General features: G+C 41.3%; 1 protein-coding gene across 1 annotated transcript; it reads left to right on the top strand.

The window, feature by feature from the left end:
- Positions 1–2,607: 2,607 nt before the first annotated feature.
- LOC104626716 (hydroxyacid oxidase 1-like) lies at positions 2,608–11,665 on the top strand (the record flags this gene model as incomplete). Its single annotated transcript, XM_010294714.1, has 6 exons — positions 2,608–2,863; positions 6,291–6,466; positions 7,414–7,505; positions 10,709–10,867; positions 11,143–11,212; positions 11,595–11,665. Coding segments are annotated over 6 exons (824 nt in total), but the record flags the coding sequence as incomplete, so codon positions are not given.
- Positions 11,666–11,916: the final 251 nt, after the last annotated feature.

Here is an 11,916-nt window from a genome sequence, read left to right as displayed (position 1 = left end):
GGCAGGAGGGGGTACAACAACTAAAAGCAGTCCAAAATGGCATGAGGAAAGGCTGGTTTACAAAGGTCTGATGTTTAAATTCTGGCAAATGTCACACATTGCTGCAACAGCAACCCATGGGAATATGGATCCAGTACTGATTTATAATAACAAATAGAGGTATTTGCAGCACCTCAAAATTGAAATGTAAAATATAGTTGTTGGAGGAAACGAATTACTTCTGTTTCCTTCAACTGCAGCTAAATGTGCAAGAAGTGGGTGTATATTTTGAGGAAAACCTGATCTGAGGTAGGAAAAAACCCCAGAACCTGGGAACACTTCAGCACTATGTATCATATGTTTTTGAAAGTCTAGAAAATGGTCAAAATAAGCTTTCAGATGATCAAGATAAAGCACAGATAGACTAAAACTGGAACTTGGAATCTCTAAAAATTTGAAAAATTCTATGTGCGTGAAGTTTGAATTTGAGCGTGCAGATTCAAAATATGCGTGTTGAGCTGGTGCTTTACCAGAGAGTTGTTAACTTTACAGGACAGATAAGAGGAATTTTGTGGAGTATGCTTCTGTGAAAACTCCATAACCCAGTTTGAGATAGTTGAACTCTGATTGAACCAAACTGCTTAAATCTAATCTTAAATAAGATGAAAGCATTATGTTCTCTATTGCCATGTATGCAGATAAGTTGAAAGGATATGGTATTATTTTGTATTTTATATCTTCCGTTCCCCAAATATATTTTATTGTGCAGTTTCTATTTTCATTTTTGCTTTTCCAACTATTACTGTATCCCTAGGGTTGTGGAGGTAGAGTTGAAAATAAAAGTAAGAATAGAAATAAATGGATACCTAAAGGCGGATTGAACCATAACATTTACATTTTTTCCTTATCTGATCTGAGGGTTTTGCAATTGCTGGGTTAGCAACCCTCCCTCTCATTCACGAACTCATATTTGACAGAGCAACAGGAATGCGGATCCCTTGTTTCTTAGCATCACTTAATGGATTTGATTTAACAAATCGCTTCTGGGATTTGCGATCACACACCACTGCTGATTTTTAACAGGACTTCAGGCACATGGTATACATGGGTTCTTCAGAAGAAACTCATTTCTAGGTACTTAATCTGTGAGAGGGAACTCTTTTTTGGTAATTTTAAGGGGACAAATTAAATGGCTAAAATGTAGAAGTGTATTGGTTCATTGCTACTGTATTTCCAGTGACTGAAAGCTGCCTGGTGGCTGTGGGAGGGTGTAACCAATTTGTTTGAATAAGCTGTTCATAAGTTTCCACTCTGAGACTTGTAATCCTTATTTAATAAAATGTTGTCATAAAGACCACTTTTTAATTCCTCGATGGGCTGGAGATGACGTTTTGAAACAGAGGTCCCTTTACATTAAAAATATGCGTACTGTGGTAGACCGAGAAACATAAGGCTTTATATAATATTTTTGAGTTTTGCAGTGTGTTTTCCTTTATTTTACATCAAGTGACAGATGACCCCAAAAAGAGTAAGTGATAGATTCATAAAAATATAATTGTATGTGGTTCGCTGGTTTGTAGTGCAGCCTGGGTTGGAAATCACCCCGGGGAGGCAGCTGGCACAGAGCCTAACCCCATCCGGGACTGTTCCATGACATTTAACCTTGGGGCTGCCCACACCACTTGTCTGTTGTATTGGCTCATCTTTGTGTTTAATTTTGGGGTCTCCTGGGTGGGGACTGCTCTTCTCCCACTCTCAGTGAGATCAGAATCAGTGAGATCTACTTTTTATTGCCAGAAGTGTGAAGGTTTATGTGTGGGATCACACAATGGACGTGAGGTCCCTCTCCTTCAAGTCAAGAGACAGGAGGTGAAGATGTTGAAGCAAAGAAGAGTGGAGCTTCCCAGCCTTAAATAAGGTTGACTGCTGGACTGTGTCCTTCTGTTTTATTATGCCCCAAAATACCCTGTAGGAATGACAACAGGCATTTACTAGAAGAGTACTTCAAGAAACATAGGTGAACATTTTGGGGGTGGGAGAAAGCAGACAAAATGCCATGATCAAAATGCTCAGGGAAGCGTGTGTGGCAATGGTCGGGAGGACTGAAGAGCAATGTTGAGAATGACAGACCCGAAACACCGGTCTGCAGCAATGTGGCAGTGTTCAAAAAGTTGGAAGCCTTAAATGCTCTTTGTTTTAGATCGTTTAAAACTCTGTGTGTGTGTGTGTGTATCCTTAAGCGTATGTGCCAAAATTTCTGACAAGTGGTAGCCAGACCCTAGGGGCTTACATCAGGCTCCCCATAGGATCAAGAATTATTAATAAGGGTTAGGCTTAGTTTGATTATAATATCTTTTATTTCCAGTACTGGAGCAGGGATCATCCCAAATAGCATGCAGACAGCAATCACCAGAAATTTGCCTATAAACACAGAGAATAAGGGCTCACAGCAGCCCACCACTGTTAGTAACTGCTATTAATGTAGCATTCCCGTGAAGGCTGAAAATGCGTTAACATGGAGGAAAGACAGCATGAAATTACATGTACTGATACACTCTGAGCCAGATGTTCCTGTTTAGAGAAGCCTTTGTTTTGGATAATCTCAAGTACAATCTTGTGTTCCTCCAGCCTGCCAGGCAATGGGGACAGGGATGATGCTGAGCTCCTGGGCCACCTCTTCCATTGAAGAAGTGGCTGAAGCGGCTCCAGCTGGCCTTCACTGGCTGCAGCTTTACGTGTACAAGGACCGGGAGGTTACCAAATCCCTCGTGAAGCGTGCGGAGAGAGCAGGCTACAAAGCGATCTTCGTGACGGTGGACACGCCATTCCTTGGCAGGCGCATTGATGATGTGCGCAACAAGTTCCAACTTCCTCCCCACCTCAGGTAGGTGCTGGTGGGATGGGTGCGTGGCAGTGCCACGGTCACCATGAGGTGCTGTGAAGGAAATTTGTCTCTGGCACAAGGAATTTCTTCCAGGTGCCACGTGCCACACTGGATGATAACACTGGGGAACTGAGCATATATGTCTTGCTGTGCTTGGGCTATGATCAGCTTTGAGTCAAAACTAAGCTTTCTTGGCTGCTTTCAGACTGTAAAAGACAGTGTGTGCCAGGCAACATGAGGCTGCAGACTGATGAAGTTGGAGAGATGGGGCATTTCTTTGTACATCCATCAGTATATTCTTGGATGTCTTCAAAACTCAGTTGGACACAGCCCCATGCAACTTGCTCTGACTTCGAACTTGGATCTAGTTGCAGAGTTGGCTGTGTTCTGTGTGGGGGCCTGGACTAAATGGACTAAAGGTCCCTTTTAACCGATGTTACGGTCCCTTCTAACCGCTGTTATCCTATGACACTGCACTAGGTCCAGGGCCATGTTGCTACTGACTACGGAGCCCCTTTCCAAGCAATTTTAACTCTTTTTTTACTCAAATACAGAAACACATGGGTATCGGTCTTTTTAAATTCTCTGTGATGGCTATTTCTACGCCCATGTGTGTTTTGGGACATTTTCTATTCCTCAGAAGAATTTGTGGCCTCATGATTGACTTCAGCACTAGTTCTAGTTCCTCTCTACTGCAGGACCTATGCAGCATTTAATTTTAATGGAGTTATCCAGTGGTGTTGTAAGGTCACTGATTTCACTAGCCTTTTGCAAATATTAATTGGGAGAATGCAGAGACCACCCTGATAAACGTATGCTGAAGTGCTGGCACAGTGTTAGCAGCCAAGGACTGGCTGGAAGAGTATTTCTGGCGGGACAGGTTATCCAGGACTTGGGTTTGCAAAATGGAGCTAAAAGTCTTGTGAGAATCTTGCAAGTGGATCTTGGTGGTGACCGCAGTCTGCCATGGCATATGTTAAGATTACTGTGTTTGCTCTTATTCAGAACCTGCAAATGAACACAAAAATGGAAAGCAAAAGAAAATAAAGGATAGCTGAACATATTTTGAAGCAGACTAACTTTGATTTGAGTTCTGGGTACAAGCTAGTTTTGAATTTTACTAATGGATCTGAAGTGCTCTTCCCATGTCTCCTAAGTCTGTTATGTTATACTATGTACATACCATATGTAACATGTACATAGCAAGAGATACAGTGTTACATCCTGAGGTCTTTCTGCTTTTTCATAATATTCAAATTGAAGATAAGCCGTGGGACTGTGCAATGAATCCAATTGTTCACCTTGCAGGAAAAAAAACCTCCAGAGCCTGGGTGTTTGATCTCCCCCATGCGCTTGTACTTGAAGTTGATAGATGATATGATGAAGGTTGACAGAGCAGCCTTTACTCTGCCTATGTTTTCTGTGTTAAAGTATGATCTTATGAGGAAAGCACCAGAAAACAAAAAATCCCTGACACATCTAACGTTAAAATGTAGTACACTAGTATGCATATGTCCTGTATAATAATTCTGCTATAGATGTGTGCTTGACAAAATGTTATCAATCCACACTGTCATTTTGCCTAAGGAAAAAAATTAAATAATTCTATTAAATAGCTTTTTAAGGGGCAGTATCATTTTAAGACCTGGGGTTAAAGGATTTTTGGATGTGAGTGAAATAACCCAAAAATATTTGAGGAAAGCGATACAGCATTTCTGAAACTCTTTGACCTCACCTGACCAAACTGTAACAAGGTTTTGTTTAAGTGAAATAATATGAAGTTGGAGTAATCTTTAAAGGTTTGAATTAATTAATCACTTAAAATTTCAGAATGGCACTTGGACAGTGTTTTGTTGCAGTCAGTGGTGAAACTCTCCTAGCACAGGGCTCTGCTCAGTTATGTGATAACTTTTTCTTGGCTTCAGGTTTTCAACAAAGTTTCAAAGCAACAACAAGGTGCCATTGTGCTCAGAAACGTATGTAAGGCAACATTCATTCAAGTGTTGATCTGCATTTCACAGGCCAAGAAAAACAACAGTTATTTATATAATCTTATCCATGGTTCTGTTTTTCTCTGGGTACCCCACCCTCCACAAACCAAGCTGAAAAGCTGGATCTTGCCGAGAGCCTGCTCCTTTCTCATTTTCTTCTGGGACTGGAGCTGAACAGAAAAGCCATGTGAAATGCTGCTTGTTGCAGGCATGAAATCAGCAGTGAAACTAGCCGGTTTCCATGCAAAAAACCCCCATGCACTTCCCAAAATGTGGAATATGAGTATAAAGTAGCACAATGAGGAACGAGACACGGTTTCCGAAGAACAGAGCAATCAGCCTCCTGTGGGACATGGGTGTCCTTGGTGCGGTACTGGTGTTGCCAATGAATACGTGGGGCTGCTTCAGCTTTTTAATACAAGCACAGCATGAATTTCTCTATTTGCCCTCCTTTCCCCTTCTCCTGCTTTGTCTAGTAAGTCTGTGAGCTCTTTGGTGCAGGGGCTGTCACTAACCATTCAGTTCCTAGAACCTGCGAGACTGATTTGGTGCTAAAGAGCAAATAATAGCTAACGTTTTCATATGAACTTCATTTCCCCCCTTACATCTTACAAGGAAGCATACAAAAAAGATGCAAGGTGAACTGGCTCAACGTTGCTGTTGTCCGACAGATGAAAATTCCGAATTCTTTGCAAGGATTCATGAAGACCCATGTAACTTATGGACTTCAACAAAATTTCCCTTCCTCTTCTCACCTCCCGCCTACCCAATCCCCTATTTCTCCAGTCGCTGAATCCCCTGGATTTGGTGGGAGGGGGGAAGGCAAAACTAAATTTGCTGCATGTAAGCTAAGGAGATTTTTGCTGGTAAGTAGAGGTGCACCTCTTGAGTTCAGTGGGTCCTGGGCTATGTCAAGCAAGATTGATGTTCCTTTCTCACATCCAGCCTGTACTGCTCTTGGGTCTGAATGTCCCACAGCCTCTGATGCGTTTATCCTTATGGTGCTCCTGGCAGCGGCTGCTCTTCCTATTTAATCGTGGGAAACTGAGGCAAAAGGAGTGGCTAAGTGTTGTGCCCAAAGTCACACAGGAGGTCTATGGGAGGACAGATGCTTGAGCCCACGTTAGTGCTGTAACTGCTGGGTTTTCCTCCTGGAACCTTTAGATTTTGGACTTTATCCTCTTTCTTCTGAAAGAACTAGGACTGTCACCTGGGGCCAAAGAAACTTGCACCAATATTATCAAATGCTTTGCCAGCCAAAGGTTTCAGCTTACTCAGGACTGTGACCTGATGTGCCAGGATAGGCTTTTTTTTGCTCCTGCCCTGCAGTATGCAAAGGTTTTAACACAGGCATATTGAATGCTGGTATTAGGGACTGATTTATCGCTACAACTAATGTTTCTTAGACTATTTTTCTGTGTCTTTTGTTGTTTTAGATTAAAAAACTTTTCAAGCAGCGACCTGGCATTCTCCTCAGGGAAAGACTTTGGAGAAAATAGTGGACTAGCTGTGTATGTAGCCGAGGCGATTGATGCAAGCGTCAACTGGGAGGACATCAAATGGCTTCGAGGGCTGACCTCGCTGCCCATTGTCGCAAAAGGAATCCTCAGGGGTGTGTAGCTCTGCCGCTTCCTATGGGTGAGGCGAGGCGTCCCTTCTTGCAGAGGCACCAGGGAAGGAAAAGTACTTATGCTGGGGAAATTTCTGCAGAATTGCATTACATTTTAATGGCAAGCATCTGCTTTGCTGATATGGAATACGGTGGGATGCATGTTCATATTTCTGTGCTGTGCTAAGTAGGGAAGATTTTCTAAAACAGAGCCAAAAACAATCAAAGGGAAAGAACCTTGTCTTCCTGATGCATGGTTAGGAACACAGCAACCGAGACACTTGCAGAAGCAGCTGTTTAAATAAGTACCTGGAGTTGTCAGATGGTTTGTATGGTGCTGCTGCAGGGTGTGTCTACCCTGATTTTTCAGGAGGTAAGGACCAGAGGCACTGGGCACTAAACTAGTTAGCTGGTCAGCTGGCATCGCATCAGGTGTATCTGAAATCAGATGCAGCCAGGAAGACTGAACTTGCTCTGTTCATTGTGCCTGTAAACACTAACTGATCTGAGTTGTATGCTACTTAAAGGACAGCTGGATTTCCATTCTGTCAAGAGCAGTGAGCACAGTGAAGTAGTTTCGTTAAGTATGGATTATTACTGTAATCATGCTGATAATCTTGGCTTGGAGAAAATAATTTAGCAAAATAATTTCTTAGTGATGAGTTGTGGGGCATAGTAAAGAAAATAAAGGCTAGAAACCAAAGTGGCTGCTAATCCAAAGTGGTAAAATGTTCTGCTCCAACATTTCAAATAACTTTTCTAGTCTTACTGCTTAAACATAAAACTGCTTTCTGTGTTGAGATGGGGCTTTGGCAGGATGAAGCCCTAAGGTGGCTTTGCATTAGTTGGCAGTGTTTTTTTTAGTGACGCCAAAATTTCCCTCATTGTGGTGTCAGTAAGGTCCCAGTTATGGAAGGACATATCTTGTTTGTTTGTGTGTTTTTTCCTAGCTGATGATGCTAAAGAAGCTGTAAAGATTGGGGTAAATGGTATCCTGGTGTCAAATCACGGAGCACGACAGCTTGATGGGGTCCCTGCAACTGTAAGTACTGGTACCAATACACACCACTAGTCTCTGGTTCTTTCCACCTTTTGGCTTCTTGTTTGCTTTCTGTGAACACATGGCAGCTGGAGAAAAAAACCTGTAAATATGTGTGTAATATGCCTTAACCCATGAGCAGTAATCTCTCTGCGCTTTTTTATGTATGTCACGTCATACTCTGAACTACATGCAGCCTCCCCTTGGTCAGATCAAACAGAAAAACCACAGGAAGTTTTATGTGGCTGTTTCTCCAAGCTACCTGGGCACCCTGTCCTTGGCTGCAGCACCCTGCATGGAAATTTCAGATAGTGTATTATTGTCAGTTAAATTGGAAATTTAGAAATCGGAAAGTGTTTAAGAATTTTTTTCCAGTCTTCTCTTTTATTTGTCCTTTCTCATCTTTTGTTGAAAACTAAGTTTGCAGTTCACTGAAGGTTGTACTAGAGTTGTTTTTCCCTTTTAATAGTCTTCAGAGACTTCTGAAAAATTAGAGTTACAGAACAGCTAAAGGCGGAATGAAACTCCCTTTTTCTCCTTTCAAACATTTTCACCTTTGGAAAAGGTACAGAGTGGTTAAATTAGGTTTTTTTTCCTTTTTCCCTTTCCTTGTCGTGCTACCTCATGCCTTTTCCAAAGGTGAAAGGGATTTGAGGAATTCTCAACTGGCAAAAAAGAAAGAAGTAAAGGAAAATGAAAAAGTATGTGTTCAGGCTGAAGGAAAAAACCTCCAAAATTCCAGTCATCACTCATTTTGCTTCATTTGGTGCGGGAAAGCTGTGCAAGTAAAGAACGAATGAAAGGGAGGAGAACCAAAGCCCAGTTGTGACTGTTTCACTATTCCTGATGTGTCCTTGAAGAAAAGCCTCCAGCTTTCCATGATGATTTTCTGAAGGGAGAGGAGGACAAGTAAGCCTTTTTTCACTGTGCTGTGTTTTGCATGTGAAGTCTTATCTGCTCAGCTATGCTGTCCCACTGGCATGTCCTCCCCTCCCCTGGAGCACTTCTGCTCTCTGCTTACAACCTCAGTGGCAGCTGAGGGCTTCCCCAGCTGAGTTCCTTCACTCGCTGATTTTCTGAGGTTTTCATGTTGGACCCATAGGTCTTCTGGTTGTGTTGGCTGGTTCTTCACCTGCCAAGCCCTGCACTGGGGTGCCAAATGCCAGCACAAATGGTTTCCTCAATGGTTAATGAAGTTAAGGCATTATCCTCTGAGATGCTCTTGCCTGTCTCCAGGTACTCCTGGGGACTGGTAGGAAAAAGACCCCCTGATCTCAGGACTTCTCCACTTTCAAAAGAGAGGCTGAAATTTTTCTTTTTCAAATGTGATGTTTTTGTTGCTGGAGAGTGTGCAGCTCTCCAGTTTTAGACACCTTAAGGGGAACTGAATTTTCAGAGTGTGGGTGCCTAATACTGCTGAAAATAACTTTTCTTCTTTAACTTCTGTCCTCTTTATCTTCTTGTCACCTTTTCAGAATGTATTTCCCAATTTCACTAAGGGTATTTGAAAATCTTGGGCAAGTCTGTGTGAGGTAATACGACAGTATGAGCATATTAAAAACATAATTTTGAGAAATAAGAAGTTCAAGAAACATGAATTAATTTTTTACCAGCTGCAGTAAAACAGAAATTAAACTTGCAAACTACTTGTTATGAGTTATTCCTTTGCAACACCACAGTGCAGAGGAGAAAGCACTATAAAAGCTGATGTATTCACTGGATCTCATTGTACAAAGAACTACATTTCACAATGCAGTTTTCATAATGTAAATATCTGTATTGGATCATGCAAAATATTTCTGTTTTTGGAACATAATAATTTGCTTTAATTTCATGGGTTTTTCAGAACGTGAGCTGAACCCAAGCTGGTTAATATTTCTAGTGTCTAGTTACACATTGAGGAAATCCATGTTTTAATTATGGTTTGCATCATACTTTAGTTATTATAGCACTTCAGTGTTGGTACAGTTTGTCAGGATGTAGAAAGCAGTCTCTGTATATGGAAACAGATCCCAAATATGTTTGGCAAGAGAGCAAAACCAAAGGGAGGGGAAAAAATCACAGCAAGTGCCAAACTTCAAGAAAATTTTAATCCAAATCTAAAACCAAACTGCACTTTCAAGTTCCGTCCCCCCACCTCGTAGTCATTTTTTATCCATTAGAAAGGAAATTAATTACATCCGTATTTGGAAGATATGAATTTGTATGCCTTTTGTCTTACTACCACACAGTTTCCAGTTTCCTTAGTACTTGGCTTCCAATTTTGTGTCTTTCCTGATTTTCATGAATGGGAACTATTTAGGCATTACAGGAATGGTTGCCCTGTAATTAATGCTTGAGGCTTGAATTCAGGAGGCTCATCTTTTCGTTGGTAACTCTTGTGTGGAGTGGACATGTTATTTAACTCCTTGGTTAATTACTTGTAACTTAGGAACGGTAAAAATCCCTTTCTCCCTTACCTTTATCACTGGTGTAAGGGATAAGTAGAGCTTGGTGAAAGTAATATGTACGTGCATTAAAAGAAAGCATTTCCCACCTTGCTCAAAAGTCAGAGGAAAGACAATGTTTTCTTATATGCAGAAGTTTCCTCTACAATTATTCTTGTAATCAAGATGCATTTTCAAAAGAAAAAAATATATTCCTTAAAACTTTTCAGCCAACTCTAAGTTCCTCAGGGCACATCCTTCTCTTAATCCATGTCTATAGGTACAATGCTTGCCTCTGGGCTTCTGGATCCTAGCTGGCCCTTAGTATAAATGAATAATAAATTTAAACAAGAAAGTTAAGATGATTATTTAAAAAGTGAGAGTGATTTCATTCCCAAACTAGTGAGCACTGGAAGTTTGGGGGCTAATATCAAGGAAAGGCCTCCTCTGTGCTTGCTGTTTCTTATAGTCTTTGGAAGTATCTGATACCAGCTTGTGTCAGATACATGTCATGGGATCAAAGGGCCATTTTGTGTAACCCTGCCGATTCTCATTCTATTGATGTGACTCTCCAAATAAATTTGACCTTTATATATATCTGCTAACATGCTAAGTCATTGCTGTTTTTCAATATAAAGCTGTGCAATTTGTGCATGCAGTTAGCCATGCAACTGCTCATTTAGCTTCTTTAAAGCTTGAATCCTGTACGTAAGAAATCATTCAAAAAATAAATAGGGTTACAGAACTAGACAAGTTGTATTTCTGGTTTCACTCTTTTAGATTGATGTCTTGCCTGAAATCATTGAGGCTGTGGAGGGGAAGGTGGAGGTGTTCCTAGATGGTGGTGTAAGAAAAGGCACAGACATTCTCAAAGCGTTAGCTCTCGGTGCCAAAGCTGTATTCATCGGAAGACCTCTCATCTGGGGCTTGGTTTATCAAGTAAGTTAGAAAAAAGCTCAAATTTCTGTCTTTAGATACCTAGATTCGCTTAGTGTATGCATGTGTGTGTGTATATGTGTGCACACAGGGGTGCATGTGTGATGGTGTCTGACTGTGTGTATCCAGACAATCTTAATAATATAACATTTGCTATGACAAGCACTTGAGAGTTACAGTTGTGCGTAAAACTTTGTTGGCACATGTATACATGTCTGTATCTACACACATGAGCTATATGTACACATAATAGCACATATTGTCTCCTAATCTCCCAGGGTGAAGAAGGAGCAAAAGAAGTTCTCCAGATGCTGAAGGAAGAGTTTCGCCTGGCAATGGCACTGGCAGGTGAGACATCAACGTTTCTGTTGAGGAATAACCACCTCTGTTTCAGATTTCCTCATAGCTTTCATTTGCCCTGGGCAAGACACTATCGTAACCTATGGAGGGAAATGTTTGCAATATAAATAGGTTAGGCTTCAGAGAGATAGGAAAAGGATTTCTTGTTATTCCTGTCTTATAGATGGGGAGCTGAGCAGATTAAGTAAAAACAAGTAAAAATGTTTTCACAAGGAGAGCAATAAATCCGTAGAAAAGTAGTGGTGAATCCTCGGTCACTAAGGGGTGGATTTCATCTGACAGAATGTAGATTTCTATGGGATAGAAGAAGAAAAGCCTTAGAGTAGGATAGAAAAGCAGGGCTTCAACTGATATGTAACTTCTCCTCCAGGATGCCAGAGAGTAGAAGAAATTGGCAGGACACTGATACGAAGACATCAAGTATTGTTTTCCAAGATTTAGGTCTGAAGACTATTGCCTCGTGTGTTGCCTGTTGTACAAAAAGTGTGCTACCAGACACAAAGCAACTGCATTTGCTCTTTGAGCCTCATTGTGCAATCCTGACTGAGAAGGGGTGCTCTGTAGGAGATCACTTGTTAAGAAAGTACTTGCAAAAAATTTCACAGGTGTTCCTGTATTCTCCTGGGTTCTTAAGGAAAGCTGCTCTACTGGGAGTTGTGATTTGAGATGGGACTTTATACAAGACCAACACA

Source organism: Phaethon lepturus, unplaced genomic scaffold (genome assembly GCF_000687285.1).
Source record: "Phaethon lepturus isolate BGI_N335 unplaced genomic scaffold, ASM68728v1 scaffold12629, whole genome shotgun sequence".
NCBI lineage: Eukaryota > Metazoa > Chordata > Aves > Phaethontiformes > Phaethontidae > Phaethon > Phaethon lepturus.
Note: the sequence above shows the minus strand (reverse complement) of the source record. Positions and strands in the feature narration are given on the sequence as shown.